The sequence below is a fragment of the Macadamia integrifolia genome, chromosome 12 (genome assembly GCF_013358625.1).
Source record: "Macadamia integrifolia cultivar HAES 741 chromosome 12, SCU_Mint_v3, whole genome shotgun sequence".
NCBI classification, from domain to species: domain Eukaryota; kingdom Viridiplantae; phylum Streptophyta; class Magnoliopsida; order Proteales; family Proteaceae; genus Macadamia; species Macadamia integrifolia.
Genome location: NC_056568.1, coordinates 8,139,477 through 8,162,476, shown reverse-complemented (window position 1 = coordinate 8,162,476; position 23,000 = coordinate 8,139,477). Strand labels below are relative to the sequence as shown.

Below are 23,000 nucleotides of genomic sequence, written 5' to 3'. Positions count from 1 at the left end.
AAAAAAAAAAAAAAAAAAAAAAAAAAATTCCACTCAAGGAAATTGAAGGAAGATGTCAGATAATCTGGGCCTTCAAACACAAAAATGTGAAATCATCGCCACAAAAGTACAAAATATATTACAGTAAACCCACTGATCGCCGTCTCCTGAGAGATAATATCCATGATGCAGGGCCAGACTAATTCCTCTAATTACAGAACAGCTTCACTCCTGGAAAACTGCTTCCATTCTCCTGTATTGTGATGATCACTATACACCAACTAGTCAGAGCAGGCCCAGACTAATTCCTCGAATTACAGAACAGCTTCTTACCTGGAAAAATCCTTCCATCCTCCTGTATTGTGATGACCACCATACAAAAACTAGTCAGAGCAGGCCCAGACTTATCCTCTAGTTACATACATCAACTGACAGTCTATTGAGTTCATTTAAGTGCTTATTTGACAGTATTGTATTAAAATTTTTTATTACATCACTATAATGTAATTAATTAATTTATAAGATTCCTCAAACTTGAAAAAAAAAAAAAATGGATGATACTGAATAGATTGTAATAAAAATTTGTTGGCATAGAGTTAAAGTGTAAATTGAAAGGACTTCTTGATTACAAAAGTGGGTGTAGAGTGAATATAATTGTTTTCTTATGTTGATAGCTTGTGGTTTAGTTATTTTAGCTTTCTTATTAATAGAATGTACTAATCAAGTTTCATTGGCTGTTATGCAACATAACATACTAAGCATAGATTTGTTTTAATAGTTTGATTAGAAACAAAGGCATATTGTAGTTCAGAAAATGCAGTCACATTCTCTAAATAAAATATTATTTGATTAATTCATCAGTAACAGCTATTATGAAAAGATTACATGCACCCAAATATGGCCATCATTCTTTTATGTGGACAACGGGAATGGGAAATTTGGTATTAAATTCAAATAGGCCTGTAGTGGTACTTTTGATCAACATATATTACATAGTGTTATACTCAACTACTTAATATTTTATATATAAATATATATATATAATGGAGAGATTTTAGGGATTGAGTGGGTGAGATAGTATTTTTTACTACAGGATTAGGTTGATAGAATTTAGGTATTGAAAAGTTGAGATTTAGGGATAGAATTCAATGGAAAGGAGATGATGTGTGAAACAAAAGGGTTTTAGGAGAGGAAAAAGAATAAGGGGTAAACAGACACCAATAGGGATCTTTCACATAAACAACGGTTGCTTATGTTGCAGGGTTTGAGTAGACGAGAGAATAAGTTTGTGAGAGAAGACCTTGCTTTATTAATAATGTTAAAGTTAATTTTGCATCACTTATATTTAAAAATATTATTAATTCAATTTTTTCGGATTATTGAAAACTTTATATAGTTTGTTGCCTAAAGGGCTGATGAATACACACTTAGTTTGAACTTTTAAACTTGTGAAGGACCATGTAAATGAAGCGCTGTTTATTTGTATTTTTTATTTTTTTATTGAACTCTTAAAGTTGTGAAGGACCATGTAAAAGAAGCGAAAAGTAGTAATCTCACTTCCATAATATCTTATCCCATATTTTTTTTTCACTGTATTACAGTTTATGTCAATCTGTTGCAAACAATTTTGCAAGTTAAAAGTAGTAATTCCTGTGGTTAGTCAACCGTCACAATCTTTGAGTCGTTTCTTCCGTACTGTCTTCTTTTAAAAATATTGATTGCAAGTGTTCAAACATTTAATTAGATTGTAAGCAATCATTTCAAGACAAATATTTGTTATGGTTAGATTATCTTTCTTCTGATGATTTTTAATCCATTTCTGATTGAGTTTATCAACTTTTGAGCTCCAGTGCTTATTTTCCAGTGATGCATTTATCTTTCAATAGCTCTTCTTTTTGTTTGGTTTCGGAAGGGTTCCCCTTGTGCAGACTATAGACTTACTCTCATTTCTGGTTGCCACATAGGTTTATCAGCAATCAATTGCAGCAATATGCAACCAGGACTGGCCAAGAAACAGAATGCTTGTACAAGTTCTGGATGACTCTGATGATCGAGAAGTTCAACTTCTTATCAATGCTGAAGTACTGAAATGGCAACAAAAGGGTGTACCCATCTTGTATATACACCGTCTTATCCGCACGGGCTACAAGGCTGGGAACCTTAAATCTGCAATGAGCTGTGACTATGTAAAGGATTATGAATTTGTTGCAATCTTTGATGCAGATTTTCAACCTGGACCAGATTTCTTGAAGAAAACTGTTCCCTATTTTAAGGTTAGTTTTTATTTCGTTCTCATCTGCGAATAGTTCAACTACACCTTTGAAGAATTGTCCCTAGAATGTGATTTCAGATTTCCAAATGATATTTTGTTAATTAGAACTAAAATTCATGAACTTGCCTCAAGACAGGCAATGGGATTTTTTGTCTGTATGGCTCAACTTATTTTTTGAAATTTTGGGCTCTAAACATCCTTCCATAGTTCTAGATTTGCATTTAACCATTTATATTCTCAATGATCAGAAAATTTTCATCGGGGTTTGAGATACATCCTGGAAATTTCGTTTGTAAGGCCTACTCAAGGTTTGAGGTCTTGGTTTTGCCCAGGAAAAAACCGAGATCTTGGCAAAACCATGCATTTTTGGACACGACAACTCGGGAAAACTCTGGGATGGGTTTCAGTGGCCATATGGCCAGGTTAGCCGATAAAACTTGTCATCTAGCTTTTTTTAGACCTTCTAAACACAGTGGAAACATTAGATTTTAAAAAATCATACCCAAAATGGCACTTTGACTTCGGATCCTACGTTGGTTGTCTATGGTATAGGTCTAATTTAGGCTTTTCCACACAATATCTAGTACTTGAAATAAAAAAGGGCGTACCCAGTGCACGAGGTTTCTGCATATGCGAGGTCCCGGGGGGCTGAGAACTAGTACAATATCTAATACTTTAGAGCACATAATTCAAGTAAAAGTGTAAAATAACTTAAATTAACATAAGGAATTGAAAGACATAAAAAGTGTCAATCTTCAATCTCCAAGTGTTGAAGTTGATAATCTCTATTGTAAAGGTGAGATTTGGAAAGAAGAAGCACCAAAAACACAAAATCTTGTGTGTTGGGGGGGGGGTTCTTCACAACAGGGTGAGACAAACAAGATCTAGTGAGAAAGGCGAGTAATCTCATCGAAATGGGGTTTAAAACATCATGTGAATTGGTTGAGTCGAGACATAGCCAAGAAATGAACCGAAATCTCGATGAGACACCAAGATTTCAAGTGAGATATTTTTATTTTTTAGTATTGCCTATGGTCTTCACTTGCACCCCACCAAAAAAAAAAGGAGATATTAGCAAGATCTTGCTGAGACCTCAAACTATGGGCCTAATCAGTTAAATTTTTATCAGGGCACAAAGACAAGCACAACACTAATATGTGTTGTCGCCATAAAGATATGTCATGGTTGGGAACTCGAATGTCTTTCCTTGGATGTTTCCATGCTTGCTCCACTACATAATGCATGTCTTCTACTCCTCAGTAACATTGGTATCTGTTTTGAGAGTCCTCTCAAAACCTGCTAAATTTCTGTATGGCTGTTCTTGCATATGGTTTCTTTGAGTCAACAAAGACTGTATGGAAGCTTTTGTCCTTCCCTTTATATTATCCATCTATGACCTAAGTAAAATTTGTTATTAATTTACTTGGCATAGATTCAAACTGATATTTTTGGGTACTCTTGCTTTTTACTCAGTTTTTTCTCTATTAGTTTATCTAAGGCTATGTTCTTTTAGTTTATAAGTGTTTGATTATGGGGAATGAATTGGTTTGTCTACTTTGACAGCTCTCTTTATTTATAATGAGTGAAATAGGTACAAGTTACAAGTATACCATCATAGGACAGAAATACCCTTTACCCATATTACAACTACCCCCCTTAACTTGCTGCATAGATATCACACATGCCCAACTTGGACAGAATTGGATAAAAATTTACTGCTTAGCCCTTTAGTAAAGACATCAACTAAACTGCTCTCCAGACTTAACAAAAGGAATGCAGATCACCCTTGTTCTAGCTTCTCTTTAATGAATTGGCCATCCACATGTTTCGTATGATCATGCTGAACTGGATTGTGTGTAATGCTGATGGCGGCCTTACTATCACAGTAAAGCATCATTGGTAAGGAAATAGGGAGATCCAGATCATTCAACAGACATTGGAGCCTTACAAATGCCATGGGACATGCCCGGAATTCAGCTTTAGTACTAGATCGAGTAACAATAACTTGTTTTGTACTCTTCCATGTGGCTAAATTTCCATCCACAAATGTGCCATAACCAATCGTAGATCTCTCTGATCATTAGGAGAATTGCCCTAGTGAACATCTGTAAAGGCCTCAACTCACAGAGTCACAGGTGACCATGAGAAGAAAGGAGTACCCCTTTCCCTGGGGCCGATTTCAAATACTGCAGGATATGATACACAATTTTTAAGTGTGTGGAGATTCATATATGTAATGACTACCCAGACTGACAACAAGGTAATGCCTGGCATAGTTAAGGCATCACCTAGGAGATGACAAGGTGTTTAGGTGGTCTAGTTGGAGTCTCGGCGACTATCGCCTTATTGCAAGGCGCACCACTTATTTATGTCAAATGGTTTATTTTTTTTATTTGAGATTTATTCATAAATAAGAAAATACCCCTATTTGAATCCAATAAAAATAGTTTAAAATCAAATTATAGAAGTATAAAAATTCCACCCCCAGTCCAAAAACAAAAATTGAATTTTTGGTTGTATGAGCGATTTTCAACTTTTAAACGTTGGGGTTTTCTCAATTTCGAAAATTTCATAAATCTTATTATTGTAAAACATTGCTAAAAACCAAAATTCTGGTAAAATAATCATTTGTTTTGATATCTATAAAATTATTTTCATTTTGGCATTTTTAACAGCATTTGCACACTTTAAAATAAGTTTGAATAGAGCATTAATTTGTCATTAAAACTCAGATTTATGTAATCTTAGACTTGTTGGAAAGCTGGTTTTGTGCTCTACCTAATACAAAATGTCTCTTGTAAAATTAAAACCATTTGACTAGTTAAACTTATTATAGAACAAGAACATTTCTTTAAAATTGATTTTTGATGTGGCTTAATGTTGATTTTTAATGGCTTGATGTGGCTTAATGTTGATTTTTTATTATATAAGATATATATATATATATATAATATATTATATTAAATTATGTTAGAAAAGAGGAAAAATAAAAAATAATACTTGGTTGCCTTGTTTGCCTTAAGGCGGGGGTGACTTTTTGCCTAAGCGCTTAGGCTACCCTCTAACGCCTTGGCACCATGCTAACTATAACGTTTGGACGAGTATGAGATAGATAGATCAACTTCCTAACTAACCTTTGATACTGTCCCCTATCCACACGATTACCATCTTTGTTGGAAAGGTGAACATTGGCTTTCAGTGGTGTGTCTACCTGTTTGATGTGGATCGGGGGGACTCGGATTGTTTATGGGCCCACAAGAATAATAGATAGTTCTAAGCAAGAGTTTGGGTGGCAATTCTGTAATAAAAAAATAAACAGGGCTTTAGAAGTAACTAGATAGCAGCTGGGGTAATTCTGGAACTGAAACTTTAATATAAGGCGGTTATTCTGGAAATTTAAAGAAAGTGGGATAATCGAACAAAAATTCAGTCAAAGGGGGGGGGGTTATGTAATTAACAGTTTGTCCTTACTTGTAAAATAGAGAAATCAGATTTCTTCAACCTTAGGTCACGATGAAACTCAGAACCAGCGGAGACCGAGACTGGTTTCGATTGGGAGAAGTCACCCAACTCAGCTTTGCTCACCCTGAAACTTCACACGAAGGTGGGAATCTCGATGGGCTCTCGTTTCCGATCTATTGATATGTAGAATTCAACCAAAGGAGATTGATTGTTGCTGCAACTTGTACCTGGCAGAAAGGCAAGGTCCAGATCTGATTTTGTCTTCGATTCTCACCGTAGGAACATCAACTGGAGCCAAGACTATAGAGTTTCAGTCACCCTCTGGTGGAGAACCACCACACAAGATCTCAAGAGGAAAGGAAGAGGATCAAAGATGTTACCACTCCTCCCAAGCTATATTGTCGCTAGTTGTAGGAACTGAATAGAAAACAAGAAAGTTGTAACAGATCGATGGGAAGGGAGAAAGAGTATAGAAGAGATAAAGAGAGGAGAAAGTTCAGAGATCGGAGAAAGGATAGAGAATATTAGAAAAGGGAAGAAGGAAACCACCCACGGCAGCCATGGTTCACACCTAAAACAATCTTTCAATTCATTCAAAGTCTTCAAAAACTAAAACTGAAATTTCATATTGTCTTACATGACTACTTAAAGGAAAATACCATCAATTAATGGAAGCTAAATTAATTAGAAACTAACCTAAATAACAACTAAAATAAAATCTCCTACCAAATTAATTTCTATCTAAAAAAAAAAGTAAATAAAGAACCGAATCAAAAGAGATTTTTTTTCTAAACCCATCGCCTAACTGCATCAGCTCTCTCGGTCTTAAAAGAACTCAACTCCGTTGAGTTAGGTCGTGCTCCCAAGATACCCTTGTAAATCGCTCGCCGATGAGGTGGCACATATCTCAAAGCAAATGACGGGAACATAACTCCGTGGAGCATAATTATTAAGGCGGTAAGGCGACGGAGGCGTTTGAGGGTCTTTCAGAGCGCCTTAGCGATAAAGCGGGCATAAAGCGTCGCCTTGCTGACTAAAACATTTGTGTAATTTTTTTATAAAACCAATCTATTTGGCTTAAATCCTTGTTGAATCCTATTACTCATATGCTAAATAAATATTAAAGGTTTATACTTCATACCAATGTAAGATATTCATCAAGAAAACAAATCAATAAAGTGAATAAACTAAGTTCATCAATCATCATAATATATTAACATATAATATAAATATATAATTATGAAACAAAGTTATAAATATAAAGAAAAGAAGATATAAAATATACAAGTATTTATTATACTTACCTCTATGATGCCAGAATGAGTGCCTAAGCCCTAAGGTCATCCATTATATTTCTACTCCTGTCAAAGAAGTAATTAAGAACTTAGAATTAAAAAAATCAAAAGTAAAAATCGAGATGCCAAATTAAATAGATTAGAAGTGACTAACCTGGGGATTCTGAATCATTCTAAAAATATTCAATAAAGAAAAAACATAAAATAAACTAAAATGCTAAAAATTTAGTAAACAATGAAAGTCAAATACTTAAAAGTTCAAGGACTCAAAAAATTTTAAAGTTCAAAGACTCAAAATACTTTAAAGTTCAAAGACTCAAAGGCTCAAAGTTCAATCCAAATCAGTAATTAAATTAAAATCTTCTTCTTCTTCTGCATTCTGTTGCTGGCTTGCATTATTTGGAGTTATGCCATAATCGCCCTCAATGTTTTCATCATCACGAACATCCTCTTCACTCATCTCATCCACTTCTTCATCTGAAGAATCCTCAAGCTCAACCCTCCTACCACACCGGGTATAGCAAAGATTGGTTCCACTGGTAGATGCTGGAGCCCTCCTTGGTTTATTGTGGCCTTGATATGGTGAAGATGCCTCAAGTGCTCTATCAGCATCTCTCCAAGTGAGATCATTCTCAGGATGAACTAATTCATTCTCTGATTCACCAATCGTCCACTCACTACTCCAATTAAGTTCATCAAGCAACAATGGATTGTAGCTTCTGTTTTGTTCTTTTCTTTCTTGGAACCTTGCTTGAAGTCAGCGATTATACTGAATGTAGACAAGATCATTTAACTGTTGATGCTCTAATCTATTCTTCTTCTTGGTGTGAATATGAAAAACATTAATAATGTGTGGTTATCTTCAATAAAACCATATTAAGTGAAGTACATGTACTTAACTCAATACTCACAAATTTAAATGTGCTCCAATTGCGCTCACAACCAGAAGATGAGCAACAAAGACCAAATATGTGCAATGCAACTTTTGAAAGGTCAGGAGCAGAACTTCCATGTCGGGACCACCAAGAGACTATAAATATATAATATAAAAAAAAAAGGTTAAGTAAAAAATCAAAATACAAAGTTCTAAACTAATGAGAACTTGAAAAGGAAATATACTTACTAAGATTCAACTTGTCCCTTTGTCTAATCGCCATGTCCTTTGAAAAACTTCCTTGGGCATAGGTGTAATTTTCAACCTGGAGAATGATCGTATCTTGCAAGGTCTCATCAGGCACCAACATTGAAAGAACATCATTGAAGGCATCACTTGCTTTATGAGCAAAGTCCATCTCATTATCTGGATTTTCTGCTACTGCCTTAAAGAATTTGTTTGGATTGAGGAAAAAGGCAGCTAAATATATTGGTCGATCCATCATAGTCTCACAACGGTGATCAACAATCCCTATGATTTTCTTCCATTTCCTTTCTTTATCTCCAAATTTTTTTTTTTATGTTCTTCTTTGCCACTTGTAGTGCCATATATATTTTAGGCATAGCAGGCAACTCATCACCATCTACTATCCTCAAGAGTTGAAGAAGAGGCTGTGATGCTCTTATACAATCCATCACACCATTCCAGAATATTGTGGTAAACACAGTCTTAGAAGCTTTCTTCCCTGCCTATATAGATGCAAGCTTAGAACGGGACCATTCATCATCAACAAATAATTTTTTCAAAGATTCTTTGTGCTTGTATAAGCTCTGGAGTGTTAAAAAGGAAGAGGCAAATCTAGTCACTCCAGCCCTCTCACTAAGTCTCCCCCTATTTTTTGCCTCATAGCTTCAAACAGGCGAGTGTGCCTGTAGATGAATGCAATTAATTTCTTGCCCTTCGATATAGCAGACATATAAGAGTGCAATTTGCCTATGTCCTCCATCATAAGATCTATGCAATGAGCTACACATAGACTCCAAAACAACCTCTTCTTTTTCTACATTAATAGTCGACCTGCTGCAACATAGTTGGTAGCATTATCAGAGACTACTTGAACCACATAATCTTCACCAATCTCTTCAATCTTACTATCAAGTAGCTTAAATAACATTTCAGCTGTTTGTGATTGGTTAGATGCATCCACAAACTCAGAAAAAAAAGTCCCCTCCGGACAGTTGACAAGAAAATTAATTAGGTGCCTTCCTCTCTTGTCCGTCCACCCATCAGACATGAGTGTGCACCCATATTTTCTCCAATGTCCTTAATACTTTACCTTTAACTCACCAATTTTATCCTTTTCAGACTTTAATAGAGGCCCCCTATAGTCATGATATGAAGGGGGCTTGAAACTTGGTCCATATTGACCAATAGCCTCTACCAATTCCTCAAAACTCCTTAACTTCAAAGCATTAAATGGAACACTGCTTTCATAAGCCCACCTTGCAAAGTAAGAATGAAGTTTATCTCTTTCTCCTTCTCCTCTTACACGGTTATCCATTGTTATCTGATATGGACCTTTATCCCGTCTTTCTGCAACCACTTCTTCAGGAGTCCTCCTCACATGCTTATCAGGGGACTCCTTGTTGTTTGGATTGTGCCTGAATGATAGCTTTATTTCTTCTTGAAGTTGTCCCAGAGCTAGGGATAGGACATGAGACCTCCAAATCGGATGTTGTATTATGTTGTGGTTCCGTTACTTCCGTAGGTGAAACTCCATATCCATCACTAGCATCCAAATCATCCAAACAATCAAGGTTCCTCTTTCTCTGGTTCTTCAAGATTGCATCTCTCATCTTTTTAGCAATCGCTTCCATTGTTCTTACACACTTGGCTACAGCTCCATAGCCACCAATAAGATGTTGATTCAAACGTTTTATTCCTCCCTTGACATCCTTCACACAGGGTACACTTAATCCAATTTCTGTCTGTTAAGTCAGGCCAGTATCCGTATTTCCATCCAGGATAATTTGATTTAGCTCTCCTTTTTGAATCCTTGCTTGGATCAATTGTTGGCTGTGCAGTAGCAGCAATACTTGTATTTTCACCCCCACTGCTACCATCAACTATTTCTATAGATGAGTGGATTTAACCTGTTTCTTTGTTTAACATTGTAATGTAAAAAGGTAATCAGAATAAGAAAAAGTTAATTAAAGGGAATATTACTACTATAAGGGAATATGAGCCTATTTGGTAATAAGGTAATAAAAGCAAATGCCTCCATTAAAGAGATATGGGAAAATCAGAATAAGAAAAAGAAAAAATACTCCAGGAAAAATAACCTAATTGTATACTTATGTATCCAGAGATATGAGGGAAAAAAAAAACACATGGAGACATTAACATGATAACATCAGAATCCACTCATCCAGTTGAGTATGGAAGCTAACTCCATTCAAATTCCTAGTATTCAGTTTAAAAATTAGGTGACAGATTAGAGAAGAATGGAAGAAAAAATTAGAAAATTCTTAACATAGAAAAATAAACAATTAGCCAGAGTCTGAACTTAAAATTATCTGAGAATTGCATACAGATAACAGATCAAAGTGTGTGTTAAAGGGAGTAGAGGCTAGCGGCTATCATTTACTATTTCTAGTCTAAATATAACCAATTAGCCACTTCTTGAAAAATGAAAACTATACTTAAGTAAAAATCCTGTTAGCTAACTTTATTGCATCAGAAAGAATAAGCCAGAGTCTGAACTCTGAATACAATTATTGTCACTAAAAGTCTAAAGCAAAATAAAAAATAAAGAAGAAGGAAGAAGGGAGAAAACACACAGCGTCGTAACTCGTAAGACTCACCTTAGGAAGAAAAAAAAAAACTGTTATGACTTGAGAGTTGTACGACTGTAACGACTCTCAAAGTCTCACCGTATTGCGTATTATGAAGATGAAAGGAGAAGAAGAAGAAGGGAGAAGAAAGAAGAAGAGAGAAAAAGAAAAAAGTGCACAAAGAAGATAAGAAAAATCAGAAAATAGAAAAATAAACAATAACATACTTGGAGGGAGTGGAAGGAACCTTTGCCGGGGGTCGCCGAAGGCTGCCGGAGGAGAATAATAGTTGTCGGAGAAGAATTGAAGGAGGAGGGACGAGGGAGTGAGGGACCTCACCATCAGCTATGAGGGTTTTTTGATTTGGGGTTTTACGATTTGGAGTGGAGAGAGATGCGATCTGGGGTTTTAACTTTTAAGTTATTAAGTTTTTTATCCAATGCAGCACATGTGCATCAAAACTTATACACCTACCATTGAGAAAATTTAATTTGGAATCTTCATCAAGCAATTTTAAAACTATTTAAAAAAAAAAACATAAGGCGCCATAAGGCGTTGCTTAAGTTGTCTTATAGCATAAGGTGGCCGCCATAGTCACTTCACATAAGGCAGAGCACTGCCTTATCATCTCTCGACCCCATCAGTGCCAAGGCATCGCCTTATCAGTGCCTTGGCGACGCCTTAAAAACTATACCATGAAGAGGGAGAGTAAGCTGACGTGTCATTAGAGCAAGAATCAGTCGATGATGTGGCATGTCTGATAATGCATGTGGCTTCATTAAGTATGTGTGACCTTGCTTCACCTTAATGGTGTTCCGTGCACCATCATAAAGAATGCTTGCATGTCGTTGCCAAGGTCACCCTAGAAGAATGTCACAATGAGCCAATGGGGTGAGCAAGCAGGAGACATGGTACTGTAACGGCCCAAACTATAGATGTACTCGAACAACTGTAGTGGCCCTTTCCCGAGTTGTGGATCCAAAACCTTGCACACGAATCTTATTGAAAAGTTTTCTCTGTGGAAGGTTGTGTGCTCGAACAAATTCAGCAGAGATGAAGTTTGCTTCTACCTCGGTATCAACAACTGTATAAACATCAGTAGGATCAGAACCGTGTAGAAGAGTACCCTTTTCCCTAAAGAGAGGAGCTTTGTCAACTAGTCTGTTTGAAAAGGATGAAAGACTAGCGGAATGAGCTTCCACATCCTCATCATCTTCGTCAATATCATCTTCATCGAGAGGATAAGGATATAAAGCAGCATCAATATCATCACTCTTCTCTACCAGTTACTTCTCTGCTGCATTCACAGAATGAGTCCTATTGGGACACTTGTTCGAGTAGTGACCCTTCTCGCCACAACTATAGCATCTGATGTTCTTCACCTGATCACTGTCCTTTTTGAACTTTGACCTTTTTGCTTCAACTCTACGAGCTTTAGGCTTCTTTTCCTCCATATGTGGTGGAGGTCTATAAACTGAAGGAGTCTAGAGCATATTTTTCCAATAAATGGACTTCTCTTCAGTTGTCTTGGCATGAGCTGCTGCCACATCAATGGACTTGAAGTCAGTGTTACCCAATTCGAGCCGGATCTCAGTACTTAGCCCACTGATATATCGCATCACCCGTTACTGGTCTGTTTCCTGAAGTCGATACCTTGAAGATAGTTTGTGGAATTCAAGGGTGTATGTATCCACTTCCTTGATGCCTAGTTGCAAATTAAGCAATTTATGGAGTATCACCTTCTCATAATTAAGAGGAACAAATTTCTCAGTCAGGATCTGCTTCATAACCTCCCAATTGGTAACCGGTCCAAGTCTTCTGCCAAACCTTGCATGCAATACATCATCCCACCATGAACATGCATACCTAATAAACTTGGTGAGGATGAGTTCACACTTCTCGTCCGGAAGAGATTTATATGCAGAAATTCTCTCCACTTTGGTAAGCCAGTCAAGATATTCTTCAGGTCCCTTTTCACCATTGAACTCTGGAACCTCAACTTTGATACCATAATCTCGGTCTCCACTGAAAGCCAATGTTCACCTTTCTAGTCGGACCCGGTTCATTTCGGTTGAGATTGCCCGATTCTTGGGAAGAGACACAAAAGACAAAGAAGACACAAATGCACAATATGATGGGGAAAGAGAGTTATATGAGACCAATTGAGCAACGGATGGTGGGTACCAGCTTTTGTTCCCTTGCGGGCAACAATAGGTAAGTCAAGAGATGGATACTAGGAGATTCAGGAAAGAGATTACCATATGGAGTAGGACCTGGATCAGAAGGTGGCCGTTGACTGGGTAGAGTTGGTGGAGCTATGGTGGTGGTTATTTTTTGTTCACGATTCCGACATACATACACTTTCATAGGTGGCTGATTAATGTCTTGCCTCCCCCTGAACTAAAGGAACTAATTGTAGAGGAGTAACAAATAGAGGCATATCTTCACCAAACTAAGAGATTCCCACTAGAAGAGGTGCTGGAGAGAAATAAGCTGCAGACTCATGAAACACCACATCCATGGAGACAGACACACACCTAAACGCAGGATGATAGCACTTGTAGTCTTTTTGTGTAGCAGAATAGCCAATGAAGACATATTTGAGTCCCCGCGGTTCTAACTTTCCATGGTGATGGTGATTTTGTACAAAACAGACAACTGAAAACCTTTGGTTGGAATAAGAAAGGTGGTTGAGCATTGAAGAGTCTGAAGAGGAGAATGGAAGAGAATTAAAGAACCCGGGTTGACATCCGGTTTATAAGAAAAGTAGTAGTCAGGATGACTTTGCTCCAATAATGAGGAGGGACATGCATTTCAAATAAGAGTGAGCGTGCCACCTTTAACAGATGACGATTCTTGCGTTCAGTGACACCATTCTGGGCTGAAGTATCAACGGAACTAGTTTAATGAAGGATCTCCTCCTTACCAAGAAAATTCTGAAATGAACCATCCATATACTCATTGCCATTGTTATTACGAAGAATTTTGATGGTGGAGTTGAATTAGGTGCAGACCATGCTATGAAATAGATGAAAACAGCGGAAGACTTCACTCTTGCGGTGCATTAGATAAATCCAAGTAACTTGTGAATGACAATCAATAAAGCTGACAAGCCACCAGTAACCAGAAATAGGAGCGTTATGGGTAAGGCCTCAGACATCAGAATGGATTAACGAAAAATGTTTTGCATTTCTATTATTTAAATAGAATGAGTTTGCTTTGACAAAATGCAAGCATCACATAAAATTCCTTGGAATTACAATGCTGAAACAAATGTGGAAATACTTTAACGAAAGTGCCAACAGGAGGATGACCCAATCGTCTATGCTAAAGGGATAACTCAGATGAAGAAGCTAGAGCAAAATCTGTCTAATGAGCTTGACAGCTAGGAGGGATGCCATCATTGAGAAAGTAAAGATCACCATGTAGTCTACCACAACCAATAGTTTCTTCATCACCAGATCCTGAAAAACATAGTGAGATGGGAAAAAAGTTACTATAATGACTATACAATTTGGATCAATACTGAGACAGCTAATGGAAAGGAGATTAGTGGCGAAATCTGGAACATGTAAAATAGAGGTTAAGGATAGAATGGGAGAACATTTTATATAACCCATCTAGAAACAGAAGAAAGGGAACCATCAGCCACCCAAACCTTGTCTTTAATTGAACAAGGGGAATACTGAAAGAAAAGACTAGAGGAGCCAGTAATGTGATTAGTGACACCGACATCAATTATCCAAGGACGTGAGACAACCAATGCATAGTGAGCACCAAAAGAAATACCTGAGGAAGTCTTGTGGGACTCAAGCATAACTAAAGTAGATGGAGGCGGAAGCAGGGGTAGAAGATGAAGGCTCTAGCTTGGTCATCAGACGGCCAAGCAACAAGCAATTCGGAGGAGAGTGGAACTAGGACTGGCTGGAACAGGCTCAGGGACCTCGGCCTAATTGGCCTGAGATGACTTATCACGACCATGACCCTTTTCGAAAGCAAGGCAGCCATGAAGCTTCCAACAAAACTCCTTACTATGTTATTCCTTACCACAATAGTCAACGCTTAATAGGTTCTTGCTCAGAAGAAGCATGATCTCTAGAGCAGGTAGACCCACCTTTGGGATGTATAGTAGAATAAGAAAGCAAGGCAAAGCAGTCCTGAGAAGTGAGCTGCAACATAGCATGACGGCAACTACCCTCCAACTGGATCAGAGAATAAGCCTGCTCTAGAGTAAGGAAAGGATCACGACTAAGCATCTGAGCACGAAGTTGATCATACTCAATATTGAGGCTAGCCAAAAATTGATAGACCCTAAACGTCTATTCTTGCTTTTGAAACTTAAGTAGCATCAACAAATCTTGACAGCAGTATCCAACAATAGATAACCCTTAACAATCTGGGGTTGCATTTGGTTTAGTGGAAACGACTCCCCAATGAGTTATCAGAGCTCCGCTTTCTCTGTGGAGCACCAGCAACAGTAAGCTTCAGTAATTCATCTGTAATATATCCAGCATACCCGTGGGAATTGATGGAGAGGTAATAGAAACATGATGTGCCCCAAGACTAGCCCCTTCAGATCTAGGATTTGCGTCAGTAATTTCAAACATAGTTACCATTCAGTAGATGCACGTACGCTAGAAGAAACCATAAACCATAAAGGTACCAAATTGCATACATCAACACCAACAAAGTTAGGGAACCCTGAGTAAAACTGGTTTCGTGGGATCAATTTGATGGTTGAAACAACCACCTTTGCTTGTGCTATACCTGGCTCTAGTGCACCTATCAAATCGATTGGGAAGAAAACCCTAAAAATCATTTTTTGGAGAAAAACCTGATATGTTCTTGAAAATGGCTAACACAAGCCATAGATTAAGAGGACAGCAACCATAGGCAGCAACATCAACATGAAAATATGCATCGAACAGGGATAAAACCCTACCGTAAGAATCCCTAAAAAAACCATTGTAAAGAAAAATGGGTCTCTCAGATCATTGGGAAGAAGGGATCTAAGAGCCCAAAGAAAGAAGGAGACTGGTACAGAGCTCTTGGTGGTTTAAGAAGCTACCACCAAGAGGTGAGAAGCAGTGGTGGGTGGTGGTAGAGAGAGAGAGAGAGAGAGAGAGATGGGTCCCTACAGTGTGGATCATCGAAGAGATTGATACCATGTGTTTGATTATGGGGAATGAATTTGTTTGTCTACTCTGACAACCCTCTTTATTTATAATGAGTAATTGGTAGGACAGAAATACCCTTATACCCATATTACAACACTAAGCTTGATTCTATAATTATTGGTGGAAATTCATGTCTTATTTAGAATTATATATGGGCATTTAAGAATATTTATATCACCATCTAATCTCTATTTTTTTTCTTTTTTTGGTTTTTTTTTTTTTTTTTTGGGGGGGGGGGTTTTAGGGTGTCATGTTGACTTGTTTCGCAGTGGAAATGAACCACGGTCCTTGTCCTTATATTCTTGTTGAACAACTTAATCAACCAAGATCACTCTCATGCACTTCAAAATGCAATTGGAAAACCATCTATTTATGTACTATTTTCATCTCTCTCAATGATTCTTAACTAAGATATTCTATTCAATGGAAGTATCTATGATCTCTAATTTTATTAGAGATGTTTATTTCTTTGGAGCTTGAATCTTTGCATACTCTTCAGTTAAGTATTGTGACAAAATCAGAAAAGAACTAACCAGTAGCTGCGTAGAAAAAGATAAGAAAATGAAGAAAGATAAGGAAGAAAATAGGGGAGAAAAGATAGACTGATCGATAAGAGTATTTGGATACCCTAACCGGCAGCAATTGTTTATAACATGTATGTAATATCTAATTACTATAAGCCCTTAAAATAAAAGAAATACTATAAGAAATACAAAAATATCCTTTATGGTATACTTTTAACGCTACCCCTCAAGTTGAAGCATAAATGTCTCCCAATCGCAGCTTGGAACAACCTTGAAGAAACATTTTGAAACAAGGCTTTGGTAATCATGTCACCAAGTCAATTTGCAAAAATTAACAAATGGGGTGGAGATCAACTTCTGCATAACATTTCTCTCAAAATGATAATCAACTTCAATATGCTTGGTCCTTTCATGAAAGATAAGATTACTTGCAGTGCAGATAGCTTCTTGATTATCGGAACTCATGTCAATAGGCTTGTTGACTAGAAAACTGAGCTTTTGAAGAAGTTACTTTAACCACATTAATTTAGCTGTAGTATGAGTCATGGCTCTATACTCAGCTTCAACACTTGACCTAGCCACTATAGTATGTTACTCTTCCAACCAAGGATCAAGGTTTTGGTTTTGAGGCAAGTTTCGACTTTGGTTAAAACAGAGGTATCCCAGGTTCTAACCGAAATCTGGTTGAAACCTGGGTTTTTTTTAGGCTAAATTCGAAACTAGGTTTTGGGGGGCCCAGAAAAGGGGTTGGCCCTTTCTTTTTGCTGCCTATTTTTACCATTTTACACTTATTCCATGAATTAGTTCAAAAAAAAAAAAAAAAAAAAAAAAAAAAGGGCACTTGTGGTTTGGACCCAAGTTTGCTAGTGTATATTGAATATTGTTGTACACTAATCCTATTATAGAAATTGACTACCTATAATTTAGCTATTAGAAATGTATATAAGAAATTAAAATAGTCAAACATATATTAGGTTAGGGAAATAAAAATATGCAACATTCAGTACTCCTTGAGCTGCTTACTACTAAAGATGTCGGTGACGCTCCTCCAAAGTTTGAATGCAGCACATATGTATCCTGTAAAATAAGATTCGAACATATCCCATGACATGTTTTGTGCTCAGCACCGTCTCTATGTACTAATTCTTCAAAAATTATATTTGTGGAAAAAATCATTACCTTAAAGCTCCAATTATGCAAATCCAAGTTGTAGAAATGTTGAATGGTAGAAGAATGCCAAAAAGTATGAAGAAATCAAGTGATTTGGTAATGACTTCAACTTTTTTGGAAAATACAATGTCGAAACTTGCGAAACTCCAATTTCTCGGTCGAAACCAATTGTCGAAACTTGCGAAGCCTATTGAAACAAACCAGTTTTGACCATTGGTTTGGTTTCGGACAAGCTCAAAACCAGAGTCTCAGTTCGAACTTTGCTTCCAAGTAAAACAATTATCACCAACAAACGTAAACTAACCAGTGGTTGACCTCCTATCACCTTCAACACCTACCTAATTAGTGTCAGAATAATGAATCAACTTATGACACTAACTACAAACGATACGTCAGGCCTAGTTACAATAAGATACACAAGTTTACTAATCAATATTCTATATCAATGCTTGTTTGCATACTTCTTATAATCACAAACTCCAAGTTTATGATGAAGATACATAGAGGTATCAACAAGTTTGGATCCTAATATGCTAGTCTCAAGTAGAAGATCAATCACATTTTCTTTGAGACAGACTAATTCCTTTCTTGCGGCAAGTAACTTCAATTCCCAAAAAAAATATCTAAGAGCACCCAAGTCTTTCATTTGAAAATGTTGTTGTAAGCAGGCCTTGACACATTTAATATCAGATAAATTGTTACAAAAAAAAAGAAATATCATTAACATAAACATACAATAGTATCACCTTGGAACCTAGCGAAGAAAAAATATAGAGTGATCTAATAACTTTTCTAAATTTATCAAACCAAGCTCTTGGTGATTGCTTAAAACCAGAAGGTATCTCCTATTGAATTACGGTTGGCTAGAATTGTTTCACTAGTTTCTTAGATGCTAACCTCTATGGAAGGGGAGAGGGAGGGAAACAACCGGAGGGTCAAAACTATGCCCATAGACGTGGAGTAGATACTAAGTCCCCTTCTATTTGGCCACCTCCTTTGGTTTCTAGTAGCCAAGAAGTTATTGCTTCAGATAGAGAAGGAAATCAAGAACTATTCCATTTTTACAAAAGGCAAAGCTTAGGAAGAAAGCTATTAAGCTAGCGAAGCAAAGAAATAGCAAGAAAAATAAGAATGTGAACAAAGGTCAGACGGGCCATAGGAGAATATGTCTCAAAGTAATCAACACTGTATGTCTAAGTGGAACCATGAACAACCAAATGAACTTTAAGACGTTCAATAGAGCCATTAGGGTTTTATGGTACCCAACAACACTTTGTAAGCTCCTTATCTATAGGTAAATCAACTAGCGTCAATGTCTCGCTACTATGCAGTGCATTCATTTACACATTTGACTTACCCATCATATGAGAGGAAACACTTGAATCAATAACCCAAGTGATAGGAGATGAAGAAGCGAGAAGCACAACAGTACCTGTATGGGCTAATATAGCAGTTGGATAAAGAAGTGGATAACCAGTCTTAAGCTGCTGAACTCATTTCAATAACTGGTGATAATCATCATGAGACGCAGTAACTGATTGACTAGAACCGGATGAAAAAGCAATAGTATCATTAGATGACACCAATTCTGAATTCTTGAGACACTAATGTAGGCATACTGCTGCTCCCGTTGAGACATGGTTCTAGAAATCGAGCGAAACATGTGACTAGAAACCAAAAGGCAAAGCTTTCGCATGTTTCGCAGGTATCGACCCAGGTTGAAACGAAACCTTAGGGGATTTTAAAAAATCACCTATTTCGACCTGCTTTTGACATTCCCTTGTACATTTTTTCTCCCAAGTGTGGGAAACTTGGGGAAACAATGGAGATTTTCATTGTTTGGCACTTTTTTATGCCAAATATCATTTAAGTAAATGAAATAAATAAGGAAATACACCTTATTTGAATCCAATAAAAATAGTTTAAAAATCAAATTCCTAAAGGACAAAAAGTCAACTTCCCAGTCCAAGAACAAAAACTGGATTTTGATTATAGGGGCGATTTTCAACTTTTAAATGCTGGGGTTTTTCTCAATTATGAAAATTTTATAAATCCTATTATGTTAAAACATTGCTAAAAACCAAAAGTCCGATAAAATAATTTTTTGTTTTGATATCTCTAAAATTATTTTCATTCAGGCGATTTTAACAGCATTCCTGCATTTTAAAATAAGTTTGACCGGAGCATAACTATGTCATTACAACTCAGATTTAAGTAATCTTAGACTTGTTAGAAAGCTGGTTTTATGTTATACCTAATATAAAAAATTTCATATGAAAATAAAAATCATTTGACCAGTCAAACTTATTATAGAACAAGAGTATTTCGCTAAATGTTGATTCTTCATAGCTTACTGTGACTTAATGTTGATTTTTTATGATATAAGGTATATATAGCTCACTAAATAATGTTAGAAAAGATAACATGCGTGCCTTAAGGGTAGTGAGTCACTACTTGGATGGAACCGCCTAGACACTCTACTTTGAATTGAGTCACTACTTTCGAGTGTTGAGTGATTGAGTCACCACTGTTCAGTGTTGATAGATAACTGTTGATGATGTAATATTTTTATCTATTTTAGATCATTGGATTATGTCTTATGATTTGATGCAGATTGTAGACTATATATAGTCATTATGTAGTAAAGTTTCAGAATTTAAGCCAACAAGTCAGTGTAATGATTATTGAACCTTTGGTTCACCACACAAGTAAGACTTTATATGGTTTTTTTTAATGAAACTAATGATGTGAATGTGTTACAAATGTTTAAAATAGTGTGTACACAAAAAACCAGACAAAAAAAAACATTGTTTGTGGGTCGAAACCTAAGTTTCCACCACACTGGAAAAAATTCCCCGGTATCCTCGAAATTTCCCAGGTTTCCACCGAAATTTCGGTCTCCCCAGAGGTTGAAACCTGGTCGAAACCCGATACCGTGAACCTTGCGTTGAGATTTACCATACTTTACACAACAGTTATTAACAGTATGATTAGTTTTATCATAGTGCGTACACTGCTGTAAAGTTTTGTTGGTTTGCTATCCTCCATGACTGCAAAAACCATTTCCTCAACCCCTTTGAGCCATCACCTTTTCCAGCGATCTGGAACCACGACCACCATTACCTGCATTTAAGGCTGAGCTGGATAGTCGAAATCCGAATCGAATTCGTATTCGTATTCATTTAGGGGTATCCGTATTCGGTTAAAGGGTATCCGGAATAAAATCCGAATTATCCGATCTGATTAAATAATCAATTAACTATTTTGAGGGTTCTTGAAGTTTAAACAGGTTCTAGAGAATGAGGAAAAAAGTTAAAACAACTTAGAAGGATAGATTAAGAGCAAATTATATTCATTGGGGGGGGGGGGAGGAATGTCTGGATTAAACAAGTCAGAGAGTAAACAGATAGTAGAAAATTTGAATTCGATCTGTATCCGATCCATTTACATCCCTATTGAGCTGTCCTTGGGCAAAGAAGATTCAGATCTAATGAGGGGAGACAATCTCTTGGATACAGAAAAATGCTTCATTCATAGAAGGACCCTGGATCTACTGGCTAAATCTGCTACAGCAGCTTCTCCTATAATAATTTTTATCTGGTTTGAACTCTGAATTGCAGTTCATCAAAAGTCAGCTTTTTTCTGGTCTGAGTATTGGGTCTGCTACAACACCTTCTCCTATAATAAGTAAGAAAATACCCAAAACAGGGCCTGATTGTGCAGAGAGAAGAGTGCAACCAGGATCTGATAAGCCCTTTGATTCAGCAGTAAAATACCTCCACTAGAGCGGTACATCACCAGTAGAGAAGACTCCTTCCTCAGATCGATATATATATATATATATATATATGGACAATAGAAAACATCATGAACAAGATAAGGAACAGCAGTTGCAGAAGACACATTTTGCTTCAGAGAAAAACCAGAAAAAGGAAGATTGCAAGCAAATGGTTAATGATGCTTGGATACCGTGTTACAAAATAAATTAAAAAATCATTAACTAATAACCACTACATGCATATAAGAAGAGCAGAGGAAGAAAGAGAAGGAAGAAGAAAGAAGAAGATAAGAGAAAAGAAAATAGGGGAGAATAGATTGGCTGATCGATTAGAGTATTCAGATAACCTAACCGGCAGCAATAGTATATTTATAACATTAAAAAAGGGCATACCCGGTGCATGAAGCTCCTGCATGTACGAGTTCTTTGGGGGGGGGGGGGCGAGAACTATGCAGCCTTAACCCAAGAATGTAGAGAGGCTGTTTCAACATATGAGTAATTTCTCATATGCCTTTATATAAAAGAAATACCAAAATACCCCCTACGGTATCCTTTAATAAGAATATTTTAAAATAACTCACAATTGGCATTTTGTCATTTGATCCTGTCATAAAAATTGGGGGAAGTACTTGCACTGGATTCAAATTATTTACGATTACATAATATCTGGTTGCCCAAGACTTGCTTACAGGATCAATTTTTGGGACTCTGGATGATGACCAAGCAGTGCTCATTTACATCAGCTATATACTGTGCTTCCAGCATATGTTCTGTTTTATATAGTTTGTACTTGTTGATGGGGAAAGAGGCAGAAGATTAGGTGTTTATTTAGTCTTTACTTTAAATTGTTGTTCTTTCTTTCTGAAGGGGAATGATGATCTAGCTTTAGTCCAGACAAGGTGGGCCTTCATAAACAAGGATGAAAACTTGCTCACAAGGTTGCAGAATATAAATTTATCCTTCCACTTTGAGGTTGAGCAACAGGTCAATGGTTTATTTATCCATTTTTTTGGCTTCAATGGAACTGCTGGTGTATGGAGGATCAAAGCTCTTGAGGAATGTGGTGGTTGGATGGAAAGAACAACTGTTGAAGACATGGATGTTGCTGTCCGTGCTCACCTTTGTGGATGGAAGTTCATATACCTGAATGATGTAAAGGTTTGTTCAAGACTGCTATTCTGTCAGCATATTCACAAACTAGATGACGAATTTTAATTTATGAATTACATTTTTTCACTGTAGTGCCTTTGTGAACTGCCGGAGTGCTATGAGGCGTACAAGAAACAGCAGCACCGCTGGCATTCTGGTCCAATGCAGCTGTTCCGGTTGTGCTTCTTTGACATCCTTCGTTCAAAGGTCAGGATCCCGTCTTCTTAAAACATTTTTTTCTTAAATATAAAATATGCTACATTTTCAGAAAACCTGCTCCTTTCCCCTGATTTCACTGTGTAAATCATAGACCTCTCTCTCTCACACACACACACTGGAAAAAATTCGATGTGGTTTTAATGGTCAAGTCTTCTGCTTTGAACTGCAAATCCAGCACCAAAAAATAAAAAAAACAGTATCATCTTCATTGAATCCCTTGCTGGAGAATTCCTAGTTTTGGGTGTTCTACTTGGTTTTTTTTTTTTT

General features: G+C 36.8%; 1 protein-coding gene across 1 annotated transcript in view; it reads left to right on the top strand.

The window, feature by feature from the left end:
* LOC122058040 (probable xyloglucan glycosyltransferase 6) overlaps nucleotides 1-23,000 on the top strand; it is a 26,965-nt gene that overhangs the window by 2,551 nt on the left and 1,414 nt on the right. The window contains exons 2-4 of the mRNA XM_042620437.1: nucleotides 1,944-2,252; nucleotides 22,233-22,523; nucleotides 22,608-22,721. Of these exons, the coding sequence (XP_042476371.1) occupies nucleotides 1,944-2,252; nucleotides 22,233-22,523; nucleotides 22,608-22,721 (714 nt within the window). The remainder of the gene's footprint in view (nucleotides 1-1,943; nucleotides 2,253-22,232; nucleotides 22,524-22,607; nucleotides 22,722-23,000) is intronic.